This window comes from Schistocerca americana, chromosome 4, assembly GCF_021461395.2.
Source record: "Schistocerca americana isolate TAMUIC-IGC-003095 chromosome 4, iqSchAmer2.1, whole genome shotgun sequence".
NCBI classification, from domain to species: domain Eukaryota; kingdom Metazoa; phylum Arthropoda; class Insecta; order Orthoptera; family Acrididae; genus Schistocerca; species Schistocerca americana.
In genome coordinates, this window is record NC_060122.1 from 449,103,629 (window position 1) to 449,130,323 (window position 26,695).

Here is a 26,695-nt window from a genome sequence, read left to right on the forward strand (position 1 = left end):
AGCTGTATGAATTTTGTGATGTTAATTCTTCTTATTTCACACTGAGGAAGCACTGCCCCATAATATGAACCAAGTTCTGCATCATTTTGGCAACATACAACAAGACATTTAACAAAGAAGAGGCACAAATGCTCTCTACATAACAAGCAGAATCTGGGAGAGGCCACAACTGGATTTCGTTTTCAGATGGTGGGCTATAACTTGCATCTATGAATATACCTTTTTGAAGCACCAGCATGTGGCAAATTTCTTGAAAATGTGTCGTTACCGGTAAATTTGTTGTAAGACAATGAGCAAAGTCATACTAGTGGTTTTATAATTTTCGCACTTGGCTGTTTTCGTATAGTAACTCTGGTTTTGTGAAAGTACATTTCAAGGAAACAGAATATTAAAGAATTATTTTAAAAATAACTTGTCATTCTTGAGCTACTTGTTGAACTCGATATCAATTAATGACTTATCATCAGTTAAAGCCTTGAGGATATTGTAGTATGAAAGATACTGTCCTTTGATACCCAAGTTCAATGTAGTGCAGTGGATAAAGGAGCAGGTGTATGAAGCACCTATGAAGCTGGTTTTGTGTCTCGCTACTTCCAAAAAGAATTTTTATTCACCTTCACATTTTCTTAAAGATTCTGGGACTTCTTTACTACCTTATTGTATGAAAGAGGCTACTGTGAATTTGTTTTGCATTATCTGTAATGAACTTTTATAAGCTGATCTCCTTTCTGACTGGACATGGAACATTTCTTTTAGTCTTTTGAAACATTCTTGGATACTGGAGTTTCTATCTATGTATACTACAGACACATGACTAGCACACAGACAAGAGGGGAAGTGTGCACTGTAATGGAGTTAATGTAGGAACTTCCATCTACGTAAGCAAACTGTGTGATTTGTGAGGTGATACAGACAAGAATTGCTACTGGAGAGCGCAGTAGTCACAAATCACATTAAGGAACAGGTCCCATGTGACATAAGTGCAGTGTCTTATGCGGTTAGTTTTAGTGTATGTGTAGACATAAGCTGCCTCATCCTGTGTGAGGACAGCTTTAGCATGAACTAGAGATATTAATATTTATTTTCTTTCATGTTGAGTGTATCTGATGCCATTCACTGCTTGACACTTATTCCACTGTATGTGGTGAAATGCCAAATTTTTATTGTCCACCGCTACAAAATCCACGAAAAGAGCTCCTTTCCCTATCATAAGGCTGCACTCGCTAGATTTTGGAATCAATCCAGACATTTTAAACTCACTTTTTCCCCATTCTTTTTAACCATGACTGAGGTCATAGAGCCAACTGAGAAATTAGCTGTGCCACCTGTTGGATGAATAAAAGGCATTCTTCCACTTTTATAAAGACTTGAAACTGAAAGGAAAAGCATTACCAAAGCCACAGAAAGAAGGAGCACATTTGCTGTATCAACAACTCGACAACTTTAATTAAGGTCTTCAAGTATCTTGCATCAACAGCATATCCTCATTATTGTTGGCCTGATGACATTATAAATTTGATGCTTCTTTTGCTTCCTAATAATGTGGACTGCCCTGCAAAAGTCTTCACAGAGTGCACATGACATGCATAAAGTTGCAAGTTTTGACCAATTACAGATACATTGATCCCTTCGTATTCTACAGAACATTTTGATGATAGATGAATAGCTTCTTGTTTTCTTCTTTGGTGGAGAAGATGCTTCTTATAGCTTCCTATTTTGAGGAAGGAAAGAGAGAGGGGGGGATGTGTCCATAAAGTTGCATTTGCTGTTGGCTAAATTAGCAACACAGTCTACTCCTGGAGAGGAAAAATGCCCCTGCCTAACTCAAATAATCATACAAAATTAGCTGAAGCTGAGCATGAGGAAACAGGCATCTTGGGCATTGGCACAATGAATAATGTTCACATGAGGTTTAAGACAAACAACAGGTTTATCGAATTAACTGAAGTACTACAATGAGCATTGAAGTAATCTCCTTAATTAGTAGTTCTTAGTTCCACCCCGGACCCACGGAAGTCAAGAACACCTACTGTTCAACAGAGTGCGACACCTAGAACAAAAATTGGGTGCAGCAGAAAGAGGGAAAACTGAATCAAAAAGTGATTAAAACAGTAACAGAGGGATGAAACAGCAATCTGTTCAAGGAAGTTTGATCAGGGAAGACCCAGATGTAGCTTACGGCAGAGACTTCCACCCCCAACCACCTTGTCCTTTTTCCATAGGTAGATTAAAACCTTATAACTGAGAATAAAAATTACTTCCACGGAGAAAACTGAGAACCAGGTCAATCATTTGTGAATTGTCCACAAATATTAGAGGCAGTAAGTCCATACTCAGCTTGGAGTGCCAAAAGGAGGGTGCATTCCACCAAGATACGAACTACTGTCTGTAAGGCCCCACAACCAGAATAGCGGAGACCAAAGGGTGGCAAGAACAGCATCAGTCAATAGGCTGGATACTGCTCGTTAAGTCACTATATCTTGAAATGTAGTTAAGGGAGGCCCGTTTAAAAAAATGGAGGACTCTGCTAACAGCTATGGCCTCTGAAGTAAACACATTACATGTTCCGAGCAGCAAACAGCATTCCATACTGGCAGTAGGTGTAAAAGCATACCATGTCTGAGCCACAGTTTTAGAGCTGTCGACATAAAGGATGGCAGCACTCTGGAAGTCTTTAAGAAGGGACATAACAGATGCCAAAAGTTCATGGGGGTGACAGACTTTAGGACCTTGGAAGAGAGAGGTTCTAATCTGTGGCCTGGGCACCGTTTAATGGGGAGTGCACGAAAAACACAAGGAACACAGTCTAGGGAGGAGAGATAGAAACATTGGCAAAGGGAGCGAGGTACATTCCAACTGGTAATCCCACCCACTGGCAGCTATCAGGACAATGACACCCCTCATATGTAAAGAGAATGGGATACATGGGATGATCAGATAATGTAGAATGGCGATTGCTTAGGAGACCATGAGCTGATAATGTTGAATCTGAAGAGGGAATCTTCCCACTTCGGCAAGTAGGCTGTCTACAGGACTACTCCAAAAAGCAGGCTAGACGTGTACCACAATGGTCGACTGGGTCTAACACTTTCAAAGCTGAAGGAGCCACTGAGCCATAAACCCAGCAACCATAGTCCAGTCAAGTCGAACCTAATACCTGGTACACATGGACAAGAGTAACACGATGTGCACCCCAAGATGTGTGGGCTGCCAAGTCAGATTTTTATCCAAAAGGAGGCCTAAGAAATGGGGTCCTGGGTACCCAAGTAGAGTTCCGGGCCACAATGACCCATGACGCAATGGCAGAAATGCATTACCCGCATCTTTCTATGAGAGAATTGGAAACCATGAGAAGAGCCCATGCAGGGGCCCGCGAGATGGCACCTTTGAGCTGGTGCTGAGCAAACGCTACCAAGCAGGAGCTGTTGTGATGTGAGCGTGACTGATCATTATATCCACAGGATTTAGGTGTTCGTATTTCCTCAGATAGGCGGTCAATAGATTTTTGTTCCTCGATTTATAGTTCTTTCTTGAAAACTGAGCAAACCGGCGAATGTGGAGGGGTGATGTTCCACACAGTTGAAAAACAAAGGTGGATGTTCACAAGGACTACCTACACTGAGTGATTGTCCACAGTTGTCCTCTCTGAGATTGGACAAAGTGGTATCAATTCCTTTAAAATATGTAATTATGCTATGCATATTAATATTCTTATTAGACTAAGTTTCTATTAGTATAAAAGAGAAGAGCTTCATACAGTAAGGATGGAAGACGACCTAAAAATAAATTACAAAAAGGCAAAAATAATGTATAATCCACACCTTGAAAAGAAAAAAGCAGAAGTTAACAATGAAGTCACAGAATCAATTGACAAGTTTTTGTACTTAGTGTAGACAGCAGAATAAAGAAATTTAAGAAGAAAGATTCCCTCTAATTTACTAAACTATGTTACCAACATGTCTGAAACAGAAAGTTTGCAATCATCATATATCACCAATTTTCACTTAAGGTTGTAGTATACACTATGGGCAATTCTAGAAGTTGGTCAAGGGGTAGGCTAATTTGGGGGGGGGATATGGAATATGGCTTAACAAAATGAGAGTTGGGGTCCTCTACCAACAAATTGGTAAAATTTGGTGTTGCTTAAGGTAGTTTTTAGTAACTGTTTTGGAGTTCAGGGTAAAAAAATTGTATTAATAAATAATAAGACACCTATTTTAAGTTAAATGATATTTATTGGTTAAGGTAGTAAGCTATTTGCTGCTCTTATTCATTTGTTAATATGTGTTTGGAATATATTGCAACCTATATTGCTACATAATTATAAAAAAGTGATTGAATCTGTTGGAGTAATACATTTGCTGATTTATTTAGTCATTTTATCCAGTGTAATATGATACTCCATGGAGGGGGGGGGGGGGAGGGAGGAGATGCTACAGACCCCATAGGCCCCCCCCCCCTTTGCCACCGCACCTGGTATGCACTACTTCCACAAAAATCATTATTCAGGAACTGGCGGTTTCTCTGCAAACAATGAAGAGCTGCATGTAGAGAAAGAAAAACAAAACAATCCATCATGAGGAATGAACTGGTGAAGAAGACTTGAGTATGGCAGGGAGGAGATGATAACTGAGGTGAATGAAAGATAGAGTCCACGCAGGATACAGTGGCCAATGTGCAGTGACCAATTTTCATCCAAAGGGCTGGGTAAGTTCATTCGTCTGTCCAGAAAGGGAGGCCGGACTGCTACCTTCTGAACGGTCGGCGATGACAGAATCAAAGCGCAAGCCCTGCAATTTTTCTCAAACAATTTTACAGAAACTGTTCAGTTAAAAAGAAAAAATATCATTTTGCCTTACTTGTAGCTTTATATGTCAGGGTCATTATGATGCACCCACCATGTTGTCAACAATTATAGTTATTGTGATATTTACATGGAAGTAACAAACTACCCGAAATTCTAAAAAGTTTGCAATGAAAAAAAAGGGGTACTATGATTTTTGTTTGAAGCATATTACATAACATGTTGCTGCATAAGAAATTATATATATAATATATTGTATTTTTCATTACACTTGTGGGGAGGTCTCTGTCTGTCACCAATCTCAAGAAAATTGATCTGACATAGCACACTCATTTGCGATCTGTGTCAGAAATAAAACTAGAGAGAAATATCCACAACATTCCTTTCATAAACAGTTTGAGATACTGAAATGAGATTTTGGCGGGCAATAGCACACAAAGAGAAGAGTATTTTGCCATACGGTTATTACGCAAAACTTCATTATCTAGCATTTCATTCCATTAGTTGCAGACTTTTTTGATGAAAGAATGTAATTTTTAAGGGCCATCGACAGTTGGTGAAACAAGAAATGTTATGGGTTTTGGAACAACATAAGTGAAGACATTTATTTTGTACCAAGGATGTACTTTTTCATAAGATACTGACCTTCCTTTTCCTCAGTTCCTCACTTAATAAACCACTGTTTCCGAATTCTCTTGCAATTGCATCTGTACAACATGTTGTGAGGTGAGCCTGTGTGTAAACTCCACTGTGTTTTGGCAAAAGAAGCAAATTTTAACATGGCAACAAGAGTAATGCGTAGGTTGTATTCAAAAGTCCCAACTAGTGACAGGTCTCTGAAAGTTAGAAATGGTTAACAAGCCAGGTGTAAATAAATTGCATTTTTGGCAGAATTCTTTTTAGATACTATCGAAAGCAAAGGTGACAAATCAGATAGTTACCATGCAAGTGTGGGCACAGAGGGGACCCAGTTACTATTTACAAAAAATGTGAGTGTTGGCTTCAGTTTAGAATGGCACTTTCCCTCCAGCACTCTGCATTTCCCCAACAGCGCCTGCCCGTAGTCCCACCACTACCACTCTCCCCACATGGGGCCTGCCATCTGTGCATCTATCAGCCACAGCATTCTGCACGGACTCTACATGGCACAGACAAGTTTACTGTTGGGTTCCAAAAGACCAACATGGTAACCTAATGGAGGATGGTTATAGAAAACATAGAAGAGCACCATGGATTTATTGCTGAAAGTCGTAACTCTGAGGAAAGCATAAAGAACGCCTTAATCTGCTAGTGGATGTCAAATGCCTGATGCTGCTGCTAAAATGGTGATGTGTTACATAGTATGGTAAGAACAAAGTCAAATTTAACTAACTTTAAAACAGTAGATGAACAGTTATGCACCTAAAAAGTGGAAAATTAAAATTTTGTCGCTTGAAGCTTACAGCTGCATGCATACTCTGCAAGCCACCATATGTTGCACAGCGGAGAGTAGCCTGTACCACCACTAGTCATTTCCTTTCTTGTTCCACTCACAAATAGAGTGAGGGAAGAACAATTGTCTGTAATACTCATATGTGCCCTAATTTCTTGTATCTTGTCTTCATGGTCCTCATGGGAATTTATGATGGCAGCCGCAGAATGGTTCTACAGTTAGGTTAAAATGCTAGTTCTCTGAATTTTCAGTGTTCCTCAAAAAGAATGTCACTTTCCCTCCAGGGGTTCCCATCTGAGTTCCCAAAACATCCGTAATACTTGCATGTTGTTCATATCTACCAGTAACAAATCAGCCCGCATCTGAACTTCAATTTCTTCTTTTAATCTGACGTGGTGCAGATCCAACTTAAGCAGTACCCCCAACTAGGTTACACTACCATCCTATATGCAGTCCCTTTGCAGACGAACCACACTTTCCTACAACTCTCCCAATAACACGAAGTCGATCATTTGCCATCCCCACCACAATCCTCATACAATCACTACATTTTGTATCACTCTGCAACAGTATGCTCAGATACTTAAACAACTGGACTGTGTCAAGCAGCATACTAATAATGCTAATTCAAAAATTATAGGTTTATTTTTCCTACTCATATGCACTAACTTACATTTTTCTACATTTAGATCTAGTTGCCATTCATCACACCAACTACAAATTTTGTTTATGTCATCTTGTATGCTCCTACAGTCACTCAACAGTGCCACCTTCACATACTCTACAGCGTCATCATCATCGTCGTCATCATCATCCACAGATTGCTGCCTCAACAACTAAATCCACAGTGTGTGACAAAAACTGACTCAACACTTTACACATCAGACTATGTAAAATTTTGTCAGTAGTATTAGGCTAGTGGAAAAATTGAAAAGAAAACTGTTTCACTATCAACTTTTCTGTACTTCCCTCTGCCTTGTAATAAAAGCACTATGGGGGCAATAAGAATGACCATTTTAAACATCGGAAAGCTAAATTTTCTAAAAACAATGTCCATGTAAGTAAATGACAATAGTCTAATATATACCATGTTTTCTATAATATAAATTTATTATTGCAAAATACCGTATTTATCCAAGTATAAGACACTTTTTTTAAAGAGGTTCCTTGAGAAAAATTTAGTTTTAACACATTCCGACTAACCAAAGTTAGAAACTTTTATTGATGAGGTATCTGCCTATGAGGTTACCAATGCACCTATCCTAAACTTACGCCATTTATTGATTGCTACATTTTGATAATATAACGAGAAATAAAGTAAACAAAAAAATTGTTTGTATTAATTTTTATCTTCACTGTCTCTTTTGTTTAGCGTGTCGTCTGTGATATTACTATTTTGAATCATAATCATCATCCCAACAGGACAGCTGTCAAACTCATATCTTTACTGTCACAAGTATTTGCCTATTTCTTCAGAATATATTGCGATTTTTTTTTTTTGTGCACATAGCGGATTTTGCTTCTATAAAATGGTTCAAATGGCTCTGAGCACTATGGGACTTAACAGCTGTGGTCATCAGTCCCCTAGAACTTAGAACTACTTAAACCTAACTAACCTAAGGACATCACACACATCCATGCTCGAGGCAGGATTCGAACCTCCGGCCGTAGCAGTCACACGGTTCCGGACTGCGCGCCTAGAACCGCGAGACCACCGCGGCCGGCTTTGCTTCTATACTGACAAGAGAATGTTACAATGTCTTTTGTTATGAAAACAATCTGCCCACTGCTCTCTCACTGGCTGTGTATAACCAGCAGCTGACACACCCCCTACTGTTTGTGTCACACCTCATAGTGAGCACTGACAACACTGCTGCAAGAAATCCGTAAGTAGGCCACTGGCCCCAGCCTAGACTTTTAGTAACTCCTGCAGAAATGTATACTACTGCTGAGTATTTGTCCAATTCGAAGTCAGTTCGATTCCAAGTGCAAATGTATTCAGGTAAACTGCAGTTTAAATACGGTAGATGTTCATAAAAAGCAAAAGCACACAGTATAGATTCCCATGGTTGCAGCACCACAAAATTTGTTGCCCACTCACCGCTCCCCTCCTGACATTCCTAGTTCCCACTAAGCTCGTGGCACTGGTCCCCACTCAAGCCTTCAGTAGTGCTGTGCTTGAGCAACAGAGAAACACAGGCAGCAATATCTTCTACTGCACAGGTCATATGAACCAACACCAACAAATTCATAAATAGAAAACTGCTATCATGATACAGCCAATTCTCAAACTTTCGTTCACCCCGTGACGTAGTGCCGCCTATTGGTAATATCTCCACAGTGGGTCTTTCCACTATAATTTATTCTTGTGATAACAAATGTAGTGAGTTTATGTGATTTGTTTCATTTGTAACACATTTAATTCTGGATTAATTTTTCTTTCTCATTTCATCAGAATGTCACCATCTTCTTCTAAAACTGATTAAAGGCTGGTAATGTCGCCCCCCCCCCCCCCCCCCAAGATATTCGATACATAAACATGTACCAAATTTTCATTTGCAGTGCACTTCGTAAATCATTAATTTCTCACAACCAAATACTGACTTTGATTTAGAATCATGAGTCGGTTTTTGAAGGACAAGATTTTTGTCTTTGAATATTACCTGTACTTAAAAATCAGTATAAATGTATGTATATGGCATCCACCTATGTATGAGAAGTTCTTTTGCAAACCTATTTAAATACAACAGAAGTTCACGAGTTGATAGCATTTAATGCTATTTCCTCCTGTGTTTCACAAAACTGTCTATTTTTTAAGCAGAGCATTAGATTGTTGTAGTGCTTACTTCATAGTTTTTCACATATCCATCTGTTGTACAAGAGTCACACCTCAAATGTCACATGATCGAACGAGCAATATCAATACTGCATATGGCACTTCTGCTTATCAGGAAATCTCCAGCCTTTTCAAACAAAAGTATTGTTTGCTAAGCCTTACCCTTCGAAACTCTTCAAAATAAATTTGTACGAAAGCCTCAATACCCAAAGCTTCATCTGTAAATGTAAGACCAACCCCATATTAATCTAGTTTGATCTGCAAATATAAGATGACCCCATACTTAGAAAGAAAGAAAAAAAAAAAAAAAAAAAAAAACTTCTTGTAATTGGGTATATATGTAACTGGCTTCTGTTTATGTTTGAGACATTTTTCATATCAACAGTGTACTTTGTGAATTTACTGTATTCTGCATTCTTCAATACAACTATTTATAAGGAGCTATTTCAGGATAACTGAAAATATAGAACTGAAAAAAATAAATTTATGTGAATTGCAGACCACTATTCAGAGTAAGAACACAACAGTGATATATACTGTATAGACCAAGCTGAACTCCACAACAAGAATAACATTTCCTCTTTATATGCTTTGCATCCTGTAAAATGTTTGTGCTAATCCTCACAATCAGAATTTCAACAGAAAAAAAATGAGACTGCACAAAAGGTCTTACAAATGAAACATTACACATAACAGCAAAGACAAAAACAATCTGCTGGAGCTTATAATCGTCAGCAAAGCCAATAGTATCTCTTTTAGATATTAGAAGTGAGAATTCTGTCAAAAGCAAACTAAAAGGATAATATACTAAACCAGTCTTGCAGAAAAAAATTGAAAACTGAGTTAGGAGAAGGTGTAAAAAATGTCTAGCTGTGGAGTATGAAGTGCACACACACTGAAATGTATTTTGAATTACTTTAACGGCAAAAAAAAAAAAAAATTTGCACAACAAATCTGTCCCCTACAAAATGAAATGGGGAGGTGAAAAAATTATTTCTTACCACACTAGAATATGCCACAGCTGTTCCAAATGGCCTAACTGGTAATGGGATATCAAGAAATGTATCTTCTCGAGACTTTTCTGTTCCACACTCCAGGCACTTTACATAGTCTATCATTTTACCTGTAAATAAGTGAAAGATACAACTTTTGAAACAATTCACAGGTGAAATATATTTCCCAAACCACTATTTTGGAACAAAGTGGCAATTAAAATTCAAAAAGAACTATTCATCTTTGACAATCTTGGTCCATTAGGCAATATCAGTGTGTTAGTGTATCTCAGACCCAATGACAGAAATAACACAAGTAACTGAATCCGAAGTATAATTGAAAATGCTACTGTTAACTGAGTGTCAAAAGGTAAGGTTCCCAACTAAACAAAAATAATTTAATCTTTGATAAAATAACAAAATTCTGCCAATGTGCATATATATGCTCACATTTCAAGTAAAGATTTTCGTGGAATGTATTCCATGCCTACATTTACTATCACACAACTCATTCAGCCTGTCATGGATTTGGGAACGCCTACCACACAAACATAAAGTTGAAATCTGAAGGTGAACTTCCCAGGTCTTAAAGGAAACTATTCACTCATTAATGATGACAGCTACAAAGACATGGAATTTGCACATGAGCTGCTACTTTTATCAGGCAGCTGCTCTAATTATTAATATTGGGAATGAATAATCTCAAGATATTACAGATCTCAGAGCTAATTATGCAGGGAATCTTGTACTTCGATTCCATAAGCATAAATTACAAATCTCTTACCTTCATATAACCTGGATATGAGATCTGCTTGGTCAGTATTTTTGAATTTTTGTTCCAAGGCATCAAACATCACTCTGCAAAGCTCCTGTATATCATGCTGTTGCCACGAATCACTCGAATCCCAGCCAAAACTCCGAGTGAGTTCTGTTGTTTCTACAGCAGATTTCTTTGATGTCTGGAAATAATTTAGTTATATGTTTACATAAAGCAATCTTTATGTAATTATAATTGTTGTAAAGTCTGATATACCTAAGCACAGTACATAATTTGCCCTGAATAAATGTAATGAAATGGTTGATGCAAGAGAAAAATAATGCAGTGAGGGAACAATAAATTCTTATGTTACCACTAAGAAATGCACATGATGGGAATGCAACCAATTATACCACAGTTTCTGCAATCATTGCTCCACAGCTTTCAAGAATTTGAAAAAGTCATGATATTTTTCATATACCACATTTACTTGCAATTTGTTGCAAATGAAGAACATTACAAGAGGAAGTGGAAGGATAGGTGACTACAGTTTAATGTTAAATCAACATTATCAGACACAGGGCACAAGCTCGAACTGAGGACACAAGTCTGCAGGGTCATTTCAAAGGAATCATCCCAGCATTTGCCTTAGGCTGGTTAGTCAGTTTCTTGTCCCACAGATCATTCGTATGATTAATCACAATGGAGTGGAATTTTGAGGAACGATGGATTTGGTTGGGAATTTGAATTAAGTCCATCTCGAATGGGAGTCCACCGTCTCACTGAACTGTTGCATTGCTCTGGGGGGGAAGAAAAAAAGAAAAAAGAAAATAGGAACACAGTGTCACCGCCCAGTTTCTAGTGTAACTAATAAGGAGTGTTAAGAAAGACACCTGAAATATTGTAATAGCAGCCACAGCTGGTAGCCGCAGTGTGGTGACATGTTGGTCAGAGTAACTTTTACGTACAGTGAAACCCCTATTTTACGTTTTCATGCTCAAAAAAACGTTAAATTGAGAAAAGTGTAGAATCGTTGAAAACTTTTAAACCACCAAAATACGAGCAAAAACATATGTAATTGGCATATATGATTAAAAATCATAATTTCTTGTATCGGTTCTAGAGATGATGTAGCAGGTAATGTGAAAACAATGCAACAAACAGTGTTGCCGATGATGCAAATGTTTACTGCCAGTGTCGACAATCAGAGACAAGAAACAATGTCCAAAACAGATGTGATGCACAGTAGGAAATAATGTTTGCAACAGAAACATGTTTCCAGTGGCAGAGTGGACACAGCTTCACACTACCTTTTGCAATTGTGACATCACTAGTAGGCTTTCGACTATTTACTTTTGAGACTGCTTGTGAACTGTGTGCATTTCGATTATTCATTTCCTTCATAGGGTGTGACATAAGTGCGCAGTACGCCATTTCAAAGCAATGGCGCATTGAAAATATATTACAAATACATCACACTTATCATTAAATGTCAATTAATAAAGTATCAACAATGTACAACTTCTAGAGATTTTATAACTAATGCACAATACTAAATTCAGGTGAGAAACCGGCAATGTAATGGATAATGTCTGGATTAGCTGACTTAGAGGTTATATGTTCACAACTCGCTGTATGCCCATATTTTCTTAGCGGTGCTATCGTGCTCATTATGATCGTAACACAAAATGTTCTGCAATATTCGATGTTGTTAAACATTTCTGTCTGGTTAGAGAATGAAGAATGAAGTAAACACTTGCCTGTTTACTTCCGAATGTATGGTAAATCCGGCGTGTATTGTTAGACAGATACCTAATGGTACAGCTTGCATTCCTGCAGGTTAAATGAACAGCAATAAAATTTGTATTGCTCTGTCACAAATACATCACGGTTTACTTCCAAATATGTGGCGATTTTCGAGTGCATGGTTAGGCAGGAATCTAAGAGGAGAGCTTAAATTGCTGCAAGTGAAACAATGAGCAATAACATTCATATTCTACCTTGTCACAAATATTTCGCATGTCCCGCAATCACAAACATATTCCACTAAGAGTTATTGCTACAACTGAGATTCTCCTGTCATTAACACACCCATGAACGTCAACTAAAAACTATAGCAATCAACAAATCTATAGTCTTGTTCCTGGTCCCTTTCACAGTGCCACCAGGTTATGATTACATCAGTTCCTACAAAAAGTAGTGTGAAACTTACTTGATTCATCACCACTGTGCAATGAAAATAAACGTTGCAAATTGTATTGGCAACGAGGATAGTGGATTATGTCAGCATTTCCTCTCTCACGTCCTTCCTCTCCACAATGGCCAGAAATATTCCTTTAACTCTTCCATCACCCACAGTACAAACCGTCTGTCTTTTCTACCACTGATAACTCATTTAGTCATATCAAATGTCAATAGGAAGAAAATGGGATGAAGTAAAGCAATACATCAAGTAAAAACTTAGAATCGAGTAAATCTTACTAGGAAGAAAAGTAAAAACAGGGACTTTTGACATTTATCTTATGGGATTTTCATGGGGTCAAAGAATTTATGGTGCAGAATCACAAAAACATAAAATCAGATAACATAAAATCGAAGTTTCACTATAGAAGGAGTGCGAGATGGGCTAGCTGCACTCAGTGGAAAACTACATCGCACAGCGGGTCAATGTCACCACAGGGCAAATTCTTGTTATGGGCTATATGACTGGGTACCAAATTTTGGTGTAACAAAACCACACCTGAGCTGTATAAACAGGTATGAATTTTGTGGGACAGGCACTTGGAGGTCCAGCAGCACCACCAAGACGTCAGGGCCATGCTGGACATTAAGATGACTGGGCAGCAGCAGCTGCCATGGGATCAAAACCAGATTGGGCTAGTTGTCACCAGTACCAAGTTACTTGTGGAGCTTGATGTCACAGTGCTCCTGACCTGCCATATGAGCCAGCCGCCATTCGACTCCTATCAGGAGGCAACAGGTCGAGTCCTGCACACAGTAGTTTCGACATGCCACTGCAGTGAATGCACATGGGGTCCAGACGCAAGGAGAGGTCATTCCCCAGAGGAACTACTCCATCACAGTACAACATGCAGCACCACTAACGTCATGGCTGCGGCCTGTACGGCTGCCGGCTGTCCTCCGGCCTGTTATCAGCATCGCAAGGTGCCTATGCGGGCATTTCCTTGCTGGACAGAAGCAGCCATCCATAAGCCAGTGACAGGCAGGATCAACGGAGTGAGGCGTGTCTGCTTCATGCTTTGAGTCAGCAGTGTAGCCACAGGGCATTTTGGCCAGTTCTCACCACCACTCACCTTACCAAATGCAGCCACGCTCTTCAGCTTAGTAACAATTTTCTGTATATTTAATTTGTTTCACATTCAATTTTATTTTGTGGAGAGGAGGATGAATATGTTATATACGATGTTCACACACAAAATTCTTCTTTTAAATAATGACAACAACAGGATAATTTCAGACAAAGCTAGTGCTGACCAATGTGGTACCTAACATACTACAATAACTATATTGATAGAAAATTTTGTAGTAGTTTTTATTCTACCAAATGAGAAAACGCAAGTCAGTTATGCAGATGCAGGAAACCGGAGATGCAAGAACTTTTCATTGCTTTGTTAAAACATATGGTGTACTATGTGGCATTCACATTTCTTTATTAATACACATTATGTACAATGTAGCACACTTATTACTAAAGGGATCTTCAGCTAGACCACCACACTAAATAAGTTATCTAGTAAGAGATCAGAGAGACAAAAGAACTTTAAAAGGGTAGGGAATGTTTCCACTAATGAAACTAACAAAATATTAGCATTACAGGAAATAGTTACCCTTTCTCAAATAGTAAACAGGCCCTATCCAGTTCACCACATTTTATACAAAATACTATGCTGGCAATAGTGTTTCAGTGAAAAATTCTGTAAATTGCATGTTTATTTGCGATACATGGTGTGACACTGATCTTTATGTGTGTGTGTGTGTGTGTGTGTGTGTGTGTGTGTGTGTGAGAGAGAGAGAGAGAGAGAGAGAGAGAGAGAGAGAGATCCTCTTAACATCATGCATTGCACCAGTTTTCAGTCTGATAAATGAGGAGAACAATAAAGAGAAAATTTTATAGCTGCTTTTTTATACATTGCTGAAGAACTGCTTTAGTATTTTCATACAATGTGAAAGCTAATCAAATCTCTCACTTTCCACAGTTATCAACACTAATATCTTCACAAGTAAAACTGCTTACTGCCAAGGTTCCTATAGAGTCATCCTTTTCTGAACTTATGGGCAACAGCACATTCTACGACTGTTCAGAGGTGAACCAAAAGTATGAATGCAAACGAAAGCAATCCATGCAGTAAGAGTCAGATCTATACATGCTTGATTCTGGAATGTGGAAGAGAGCTGCTAAAGCAGTGTACAGCCCTTGCACTCAGCAATGGCACATTATTGTCTGCAGACTGGAAGATAATGGCTGTAAAATATATATTGGAAACTAATGAATATAATAGAGGGAAACATTTCACGTGGGAAAAATATATCTAAAAAGAAAGATGATGAAACTTACCAAACAAAAGCGCTGGCAGGTCGATAGACACACAAACAAACACAAACATACACACAAAATTCTAGCTTTCGCAACCAATGGTTGCCTCGTCAGGAAAGAGGGAAGGAGAAGGAAAGACAAAAGGATATGGGTTTTAAGGGAGAGGGTAAGGAGTCATTCCAATCCCGGGAGCGGAAAGACTTACCTTAGGGGGAAAAAAGGACAGGTATAAAATGTCTGCTTGTGTCTGTGTATGTGTGGATGGATATGTGTGTGTGTGCGAGTGTATACCTGTCCTTTTTTCCCCCTAAGGTAAGTCTTTCCGCTCCCGGGATTGGAATGACTCCTTACCCTCTCCCTTAAAACCCATATCCTTTTGTCTTTCCTTCTCCTTCCCTCTTTCCTGACGAGGCAACCATTGGTTGCGAAAGCTAGAATTTTGTATGTATGTTTGTGTTTGTTTGTGTGTCTATCGACCTGCCAGCGCTTTGGAAACTAATGAGTTTGATGTGTCTTGAAGACTGAAAGATTTTTACTCAGGCACATCTTAATGTGAAAGACTCAAGAGACAGAAACACTCATGACTAAGAATGTAAGGAATACAAAATGTGAGCAATACCTAAGACCAAAAGAGGGAAAGGATTGTTTACTAACAGTATTGTATTTTCTGTTTACAAGTTTAGTAGAATGATACATGTGTAGATAATGAAGTATTATCAATTACCTCAGCTGATAGTCCAAGCAAAAATTTTGTCAACTGTATTTCACTTAGTCATTTTTTATGAACATACATATTTATCAATGTTACATAACATGCATGAAAACATCTGGCAGTGCATTAACTGTATTTCTCCAACAATGGATGAAGCTGATAAATATTTACCATCACACTGTGTAATGTTAGTGTCACAATCTTGTTTAAAATACTTTCCACTAAATTTATGAACTACACATTTTAATAATATTTATTGTTTTAAAAGTAGACGTATGCGTCTTTTATAACTACTTATATTATGTTCTGTTTCTTTCTCATGAACTGAAGATCAACAGGAGAATATGTAATGCCTCTGAAGACCAAGCTGTCCAGAGTACCTGGTCCCCAGCTGCAAGTGTGCCAAAGCCCATCATTCTTCAGAAAGAGGTGGACTGCTGTCTGGAAAGCTCTGTTCAGTATTGTGTGCAAAGATCCATTATTCTCTAATAATTAAGTGGTATATTTTATTCTTCTGCTGATATACAAGAATTCTGTTCTGTTATGAAGCTGAGGTGGTTGAGTCAAGATATGAATAAAGGCATGTGCTGGTCTCAAGTTGACAATATTTATTTCCATGCAGCTAAATATTATCTCAGTTTTATTAATCTTACATGAATTGTAATGGAACAATTTAGTTATATTTTTTACAAGATGTGAAAAGGAAGCTTCGACAGAGAATGTTAAATAAAGAGGGACAACTCATTTTTTGAAGAATGTGAATATATTTCACGAGAGGACAGAGTTAGTTTGCTGTGTTACTGTACATATACACAGTCAGTGTGTATCAGAGACAGATATTCAAGTTAATTGAAGGCAGCATGTACAGCAGAAGTACTGTCATCATCCCTGCTTTTCTCCTACCAACTATTTCCTCTTGTGTTTGTAAACACAACTGCAACAATTTTTTAGTTAATTTAGAAGAGATTTGGACAGTAGCAGAGGCAATATACATAATGACATTATTGGGCTTCCTTGACAAACAATGACTGTTTTATGTGCGATACGAAACACAGTCAATAAATAATTAAATAATGTTAACACAACGAAAGAAACGGGATGGCCACTGCCTGGATTAATGTTAACCTTTTGACATCACTGGCTGGATTAATGTTAAGCCTTTAACTGCTGTGGATGAGTTACCTCATAACACTATATCACTCACCAGGCACTGAGGACATGTTTAAACGCAGGCCCTGGGTTTTCCTGATGTGCTACTGATATGTTTACTCATCTCATTCTGCCGACCTCCTAGTGCTGAGGACAGGTTGCTTCTCGGTTTATAAAAAAAAGTTTTGAGTATTTATCATACAAAACACATGCCTCTTTGCAGACTACCATTAACAAAAAACCTCATTTCAACATCTTGAAATGTTTATGAAATATAATGATTGTTATGACCACGATTCCCGATGCGCAGGAATGGAAATGGCCAGGTCTCGCGCAACCCTTCACTGGATATAAAAACCAGTAACTCAAGAGCGAAGTGAGATATTGTTCTGCTCTCAATTTTAAATAAAATTTTGATAGCTCATCGACATTTCCTACACAGTAAATGTATGAGGTAAAACAAACCATATGTAAAGCTTACACAATGTGTTTTTAACTCTGTAAACCTCAAAATTCTATACAATGTTTTATTTCACTTGATGCAGTGCAGAAATAAATCAAATTTTTTCATCAAACTGTTTTCTTAAAATCAGATGATATGTATTTCATAGCAGTTTGGACACTGTCTCTCAGTGCATGAAGCAGCATTTGGTGAGAAGTACACAACAACAAAGCTGTGCCCAGCAAGGAATACAAACAGCACATCTGTAGCACCAAAAAGGTTAATACAGAACTATGTTGTTGGTTTTTTGCTCATACAGCCAAAGTGAAAAATCATTGCCTCCTGTAAAGGATGGAAATTACTGTTGTAACTAATAAAATATGTCGAATGCTTATTGATATAACATTTCAATCTGAAATATTTATCACCTCTAATAACTTAACTTTCATTTCCTGAGATTTGTGTCACTTCAGGACACAACTGTATTTACAACAAAAACACTTTCAGCAGTAGAAAGCTAGCAGAAAATAATATTAACTGATATGTTGTTGTGGTCTTCAGTCCTGGGACTGGTTTGATGCAGCTCTCCATGCCAATCTATCATGTGCAAGCTCCTTCATCTCCCAGTACCTACTACAACCTACATGCTTCTGAATCTGCTTAGTGTATTCATCTCTTGGTCTCCCTCTGCGATTTTTACCCTCCACGCTGCCCTCCAATGCTAAATTTGTGATCCCTTGATGCCTCAGGACATGTCCTACCAATTGATCCCTTCTTCTAGTCAAGTTGTGCCACAAACTTCTCTTCTCCCAATCCTATTCAATACCTCCTCATTAGTTACATGATCTACCCACCTAATCTTCAACATTCTTCTGTAGCACCACATTTCGAAAGCTTCTATTCTCTTCTTGTCCAAACTATTTATTGTCCACGTTTCACTTCCATACATGGCTACACTCCATACAAATACTTTTAGAAACGACTTCCTGATACTTAAATCTATACTCTATGTTAACAAATTTCTCTTCTTCAGAAACGCTTTCCTTGCCATTGCCAGCCTACATTCTATATCCTCTCTACTCAGACCATCATCAGTTATTCTGTTCCCCAAATAGCAAAACACCTTTACTACTTTAAGTGTCTCATTTCCTAATCTAATTCCCTCAGCATCACCTGACTTAATTTGACTACATTCCATTATCCTTGTTTTGCTTTTGTTGATGTTCATCTTATATCCTCCTTTCAAGACATTGCCCATTCCGTTCAACTGCTCTTCCAAGTTCTTTGCTGTCTCTGACAGAATTACAATGTCATCGGCGAACCTCAAAGTTTTTACTTCTTCTCCATGAATTTTAATACCTACTCCGAATTTTTCTTTTGTTTCCTTTACTGCTTGCTCAATATACAGATTGAATAACATCGGGGACAGGCTACAACCCTGTCTCACTCCCTTCCCAACCACTGCTTCCCTTTCATGCCCCTCGACTCTTGTAACTGCCATCTGGTTTCTGTACAAATTGTAAATAGCCTTTCGCTCCCTGCATTTTACCCCTGCCACCTTTAGAATTTGAAAAAGAGTATTCCAGTCAACATTGCCAAAAGCTTTCTCTAAGTCTACAAATGCTAGATATGTAGGTTTGCCTTTCCTTAATCTTTCTTCTAAGTTAAGTGGTAAGGTCAGTATTGCCTCACGTGTTCCAATATTTCTATGGAATCCAAACTGATCTTCCCCGAGGTTGGCTTCTACCAGTTTTTCCATTCGTCTGTAAATAATTCGCGTTAGTATTTTGCAGCTGTGACTTATTAAATTGATAGTTCGGTAATTTTCACATCTGTCAACACCTGCTTTCTTTGGGATTGGAATTATTATATTCTTCTTGAAGTCTGAGGGTATTTCGCCTGTCTCGTACATGATACTGATATGGTCACCATAAATCTAAATTGTCATTTACAAACTGTTAGACATGGTAGTAAATTACCACTGAAAATTCCTTGATATGGAGACCACGAAGAGGCTTTTGCTGCTGCCACTGTCACAAGAATGAATGTGCCATGTTACTCAGAGTGGTGGGAGCACCTGGCCTGAGGAGCAACCTAACATGAAATGATGAGCTACAGCACATATTGTACTGTATGTGGGTTTGTATGTTACGAAAACATGGTAAATGTTTAGCTGAATGGGTAGTAGCAACAGAGAAATGTGGCAGAAGTGGTGAAATGGTCTGTGGCAGTTTTTCCTCCTCCAATTACAGACTATTAGTTTGGTAATGAAGTCTTCTGTGTAGCAATGAATGGAAACTCCAGGATGGAAAAACAATTTGTAACTGCATCAATTTGATAATACTCCTGTTCAAAAACTGAGGAACATAACATCAAAGTTCAAAGAAAATCAGATGTGTTTGCTAGACCTGCTCATTAAAGGGATCAACTTTAGCCACATCCTGTATCTTTCTGATGAACTACAGGATATGCTGTATGCATAACAGTTCTACAATATACGGCTAGTATTATTTACCAATCTTCTGGAAAAATGGAAACATATTCCACTTTCACTGTGTTAGAATGGAGTCAAAACCTTCCTCTTAGATCCTGCATTAGCTTCACAACACTAATAAAAGTGTGTGTGTGTGTTGTGTGTGTGTGTGTGTGTGTGTGTGTGTGAGAGAGAGAGAGAGAGAGAGAGAGAGAGAGAGAGAGAGAGAGAGAGAGAGAGAGAGAGAGTTGGAGTGGGGGGGGGGAGGGGAGGGGGACACGTGCATGTGAAGGGGAGTCTGTAAATGGTAATCTCGGCAAATACTATTCAGGCAGCTCTGATGGTTATCTCTGTCTCTATCCTCCTCTGGACTTGGTTCCATGTAACTGCTAGTTCAGTCGAATTTATCACTACATTATAAACCTGCTTTTACAACCCGAAATTACTGTTTTCCCTTGGTTTATGACTTAATCGCTCCTGTCAAGTTTCCTATGTCCACAATGTTATCTCATACCCGATTTTGCGTCAACATATTTGTAACTTTCCCACGATTTGAGCTTTATGAAGAAATCTTCATGGAGAAAAAAACTTGATGTAAAATGACACTGGCATGACGTTGGCTGTCAAGTATTGGTTGGTTGGTTAGTTTGTTTAAAAGAGGGGGGGGGGGGGGGGGGGGGTGGAGGGAGGGACCAAACTGATGAGAGGTCATTGGTCCCTTGTTCCCAGTAAAATAATTACACAACGGAAAGAAGAAAAGAAAGGAGACATACAGCACAATAACAAGAGAAAGGAAGGACCAGAACAACAACATAAGACCAATCAACACTACTGTGGACAAAAACAGAAAAAGAAAACCATCGAGAGAAGCAACAAACAGGCAGAAGGGGCAAAAACAAGAGAGCAGATGACTGCGGCTGCCGACCACGAGAATAAAAAGGAAAAGCCAGCCACTCTGTGACACATTAAAACATCCACCCTAAAAGCATTAGAGTGGAAAACACAAAGGGACAAAGGACATGCACTAAAACTTATATAGAATGATAAAATCCACCATAGCGTGTAAAACGTAAAACTAAATTAGCCGATGAGGCGTTGTCTGCTAAAATTAATGGCAACAAGTCCGGTAACTGAAGAGTCCATCACAGGGCAGCCAAAGAAGGACAGCTCACCAAGATAAGGGCAAGTCAGCTGGGTGCTGCACCGACACTGAGGTGGGTCATCACGGCGCAGGAGGTAGCCGTGTGTCACCCAAGCAAGGCCAATACGGAGCCGTCAGAGAACCACAGAGTTCCTGCGAGAGGCCCCACATGGAGGACTGCCACACAGTAGTAGTTTCCTTAATGGCACACAGTTCATTGTGCGTGCTGAGGTTATGCCATTTCGTCTCCCAAAGCCACAAAACCTTGCGGCGTAGTACTGAACGCAGGTCAGTTACAGAGAAGCCAATCTCCATAAGGGGTCTCCGTGTCGCCTGTATGGCCAGCCTGTCGGCAAGTTCGTTGCCTGGGATTCCGACATGACCTGGGGTCCAGACACAGAGTCAGTACAAAGAAGAAACACATCCCCAGCGCACGAACGGATGCGCTCAAGAACACAAGATATAGCCACCAGCTCGGCAGTGAAAACACTGCTGCCATTAGGCAAGGAATGCTGTTCAATATGTCCTCCAAGGACATACACAAAGCCAACGTGAGCATCAGCCGCTTCATGGCCTCAGTCCTTGTAAAGAATCAAGAGGAAGTGGCAGCGGAGAGCCGCAGGGTTAACGGAGTCCTTGGGGGGTGGGGGGGATGTTCAATGAGGACATCAGAGGTGGTAGTTTCCCAGTCTGCCTTGTTTAAAGCCCATCTGGGCAGGCGTCCGTGAGCCTGACGCCAGGGCAGTGAAAGAAAGATGAGGAAGTGGTCACTACCACACAGGTCATCATGTGCTCTCCAGTGGATAGGTGGGAGAATTCCTTGGCTACAAATTGATAAATCAATAGCCGAGTAACTACCTCGAGCCACACTGAGATGTTTGGCGGCCCCAGTAGTTAAGAGGCAGATGTCGAACTGAGACAGTAAAGTTTTGACATCTCTGCCTCAGCCAGTAGGCACGGTGCCACCCCACAAGGGGTTATGGGCGTTAAAATCTCCCGAAAGTAGGAAAGGTTTAGGGAGTTGATCAATCAGTGCAGTTAATACATTCAGGGATGCTACACCATCTGGAGGAAGATATACATTGCAGACAGTTATTTCCTGTGTCTTCCTTATTCAAACAGCCACAGCTCCAAGAGGGGGTTTGAATGGGCACAGGACCACTACAGACTTGAGTTTAGGACATAAACACAAACTCCACCTGACACTCGATTACAGTCGCTACGGTTCCTGTAGTATCCCTTATAGTCGTGGAGTGCAGGGGTCGGCATTGCCGAGAACCAGGTTTCCTGGAGAGCAATGCAGAAAGCAGGTGTAAAGCTTAACAATTGCCGTAGATCAGCCAGGCGGTGGAAAAAACCGTCACAATTCCACTGGAGGATGACGTCGTCATGAGACTGGGAAGGCACGGAATATTCAATGAGGCAGTTTACACCTCAGGGTTACCCACTGCCATCGACTTTTTGCCTGAGCAGTCTATATCCATTGTGTCTTAGGATCTAGTCCTCAGCGGACGCCAGAATCTCCACCTCATCTGCAGATGTAGAGCTTGGAGGTAGCAGTGGTGCGGGTGCCACTGCAATTCCCTTGGTCTTTCAGACCTCCTTTTTTGATTTTTCTCGTTGTTCCTTGGGTTTCCCTGGCTGGGAGTACTTCACTGATTCAGCCTCCGGGACTGAGGATGAGAGTGAAGCCCTGGTACCCGCTGCTTTTGGGCTCTTCAGCCACTGGTGGGTGTCATCTTTCCCACTAGCAGAACCCTGGGAAGGGAGTGACCCAAGGACCCCTTCCTAGCAAGAGCAGCCGAAGAAGTTGTACCCTTGTCCGGCTTAGAAGTAGGGACGGACGTCCTCGATGGTTGGGGGAGGGGGGGGGGGGGATGGGGGGAGAGGGGGAGGGGGGAGGGGGGTGTTGCTCCTGAAGCAGGTGGTGCAGGAGCTCCTGAAGCAGGTGGTGCAGGAGCAACAGGGAGTGAAGTGCCCCCCACCATCAAAGGGGCAGGTGTAGTCTTCTAGGTCTGAGAGGTGACTGGGGTTGGCAGAGCTGATGGGGCTAGAACTGCTGTAGTCGTGGCGTAAGATGATGTCATGCGTACAGGATGTAGGCGTTCAAATTTCCTCTTAGCCTCAGTGTAGGTCAGTCAGTCCAGGGTCTTTTACTCCATGATTTTCCTTTCTTTCTGGAGAATACTGCAGTCTGGCGAGCAAGGCGAATGGTGCTCTCCACAGTTAATACAGATGGGGAGCAGGGCACATGGAATATTGGGATGTGATGGGTATCTGCAATCTTGACGTGTGATGCTGGAAGTGCAGCGGGAAGACATATGATCAAACTTCCAATATTTAAAGCACCACATTGGGGGAGGGATATAGGGTTTTACATCACAGCGGTAGACCATCACCTTGACCTTCTCGGATAAATTATCACCCTCGAGGGCCAAGATGAAGGCACCAATGGCAACCTGATTATCCCTCGGACCCTGGTGGACACGCCGAACGAAATGTACACCTCGCCGTTCTAAATCGGCGTGCAGCTCATCATCGGACTGCAAAAGAAGGTCCCTGTTAAATAGGATACCCTGGACCATATTTAATCTCTTATGGGGCGTGATAGTTACAGAAACATCCCCCAGCTTATCACAAGTGAGTAACGCCCGTGACTGGGCAGAGGATGCTGTTTTGATGAATACTGAGCCAGATCTCAATTTGGACATGCCCTCCACCTCCACAAGCTTGTCCTCTAAATGCTCAACAAAAAACTGAGTCATCATCGTCATGAAAGATTCCCCATTAGCTCTCAACATACAAGGTACCGGGGCGAATAAGACCTGCTGCTATCCTTAGCCTTATGTTCCGCCCATAGTGTGCCCAAGGAAGGGAACGATTTGGGGTCGTACTTCTGTGCACTGAATTGAGCCTGTGCACACTTAGCAACTGCTGTGTCTGACCACCAGCAAGAGATGATGTACTACGCTTCATCCACTGTGATATCACCCACTCTGACCAGGGGCCCTCCATACTGCGCCACCCAGCCACAGCAAAGGCCACCTGGCAGGATGACCATTGCCTGGATTCCCGATGCCCCAGGGGGATGGGCATCTACCCCTTGGCATACATGGGGAGTTAATGGCGCAAGCATCAGCAGAGCAAATCCTGTGTGGTTTGGGGGCTACAACCAACAGGGTACATGGCGACCCAACTACAACAGACTGGCCACTTGGCTGGATATCAGATGCAACCAAGCAAAGAAGTCTATTACCATTGTCAGCGTAGAAAACGATACTGTACAGTTGATGGAAAAATACGCACCCAGGAGGGTGACCTCGCCCAACAGTTGGAGAATTTGCAGAAGTGCAGAGCCACGTCGACAAAGGATGCGATAGGTCTCAGCGCATGGTGGACATGATGCACCATGTAAGGCGCCCTTCCCCAATTGGCTCGTTCTTCACGAAAATTTTGAAAACTAGAGGTCAAAACCTACACGGGGCCTCCACAAAGGCCGAAATGTGTGAGACTCCTCTTAGTCCCCTCTTACAACAGGCAGCAATACCTCGGGCCTATTCTAAACCCCGGACCCACATGGGATTGTCAAGTATTGTCTACAGACATTACATGGTTGAGTTTCTTAACACCAGGGTGCTCTACTCAGTGGATCTGTGCCTTAAACATGTAAAAGTTGGAATAATTGGTGCTGTATGTCCTGCCGCGTACAAGTTCTATTCGGTGTGATGGCTGATGGGGGTAACTAGGTTCATTCGAATAAAAATATAATGACCAATCACAACTTCCACACTGTGTCTACTATGCACACGCAGTTTCATGATTGTTGAGATCATCGTTACGCCTCAGTCGAACCATATTTAGGGTGTTTTGTTGTTTAGCCACTTTTAGTGCTAGTTGACACCTTCACTCACTTTGCGTTGCTCAAATGTTTTTGGTTGAAGCACAGCGCAAATTATGTATTTTTTCATGCTGAGCAAAACGTGTCTGCCAAGTGCAGTAGTTACATACGTGTTATTTGTGATGTTACACAAACATACAATGTGAGCAACAATTTGAGGGTGTGTGGTTTCCTGCATAACTCAGGAGGCACAGTACTCCATAGCCTCAAACAGGCGACTGCAGTGCAAGGGATGCAGAATGACACACGTGCAAACATCACACAAAATACTTATGTAAACATCTGCACCAGACAACAAGAAAAAATTCTACAACTGCCTCATGCTAAGCATGAACAAATATGTAACTGGTGCAGTGTTTCATTATTTAAATAATGAATGACTGCTGCAGGCTTTCCGGAAATAGTGATTTTGATGTATGAAATTGAGTCAAACGTTTCTACTTCCCAGACAGTTATCAGACATATGTCATATATAAAGTACAAAAATGCAAGGTGGTTTCCTTTAAGTGACTTTTACAACTTAAAACATTATTTCCCACATTTTACACTGTTTTTTTGTAGTCCCTTGAAAAGTATAAAAGCGGGGTTTCACTGCGTGAAATACTGAGAAAACTGTCCCCACAACACACCAATTCCAAAACTAGAGAATTAACTCTTGGTTAAACATTTCATAAAAAATAAAATAATTTCAATTAAACTTGCAAGTTGTCATCTACAGTTTTAGATGATATTTGCTTCATTTCTCATTCATTCATGGTGCTGCAAAGTACAACACTGTTTCAAAACATGGTTGCACACGGAACACGAACACTAAAAATTGAACTACACAAAGCTGTCAGTTTCCATTTCATTTCCATAAGAATCATGGACTACTGGTGCAACAACACAGAAAATGGGCTGAACTGTCATGCAATGAAGACAGGAAGTTTTAACTTATTGCCAGCAATCATAACTACAAAATGTAAATCTATCAGCTACACCAAGGAAATAATTGTCACCAGATCTTGCACAGCATGACTAGTCTCACTGCTTTTCTGCATTACTCCATTAGCTAGTACTGGCACACTTGTAAATGAATTACAGTAATCATTCAATGTCTGAAAGCAATGAATCAATCATTTCCATTACCTGTAGGTTGAGGAAAAGCTTCTGTAATTGGTATGGAATTGATTTCGCTTCATCCTTCTCCGAATCATCGTATTCCCATTTGTACAAGGCATTCCTGAACTCCGGTGTCATATAAAGTGCTTGCAGTAAACTGTTTAAATAACATGTCATTGCTTGGTTCACCAGTCCTACATATTCAACTGAAAATTAAGAAAAAGTATCTTAACTGAGCATTTTACAAATTACATTTAAATTTAGTGCTAAAATTTATCACAAATGACTTGGTACATAGGTCCCAACAAATAATTATGTGCATGTTGCTCAGTATACAGTCTGAGCCATTCCGAGCAGTTAACCTGAAAAGTTTTCATAAACCATTAAGGGTCTTGACAAGTGA

The 26,695-nt window shown here is 40.2% G+C and overlaps 1 protein-coding gene across 3 annotated transcripts in view; it reads right to left on the minus strand.

Annotated features, from left to right (window-relative positions):
• The window catches only part of LOC124612357 (ubiquitin carboxyl-terminal hydrolase 47), a 161,277-nt gene that overhangs the window by 121,922 nt on the left and 12,660 nt on the right, over nt 1–26,695 (minus strand). For all 3 annotated transcript variants that reach the window (XM_047140510.1, XM_047140512.1, XM_047140511.1), the window contains 3 exons: nt 26,320–26,498; nt 10,849–11,023; nt 10,074–10,195 (listed from right to left, as the gene is read on the minus strand). In XM_047140510.1, the coding sequence (XP_046996466.1) occupies nt 10,074–10,195; nt 10,849–11,023; nt 26,320–26,498 (476 nt within the window). The remainder of the gene's footprint in view (nt 1–10,073; nt 10,196–10,848; nt 11,024–26,319; nt 26,499–26,695) is intronic.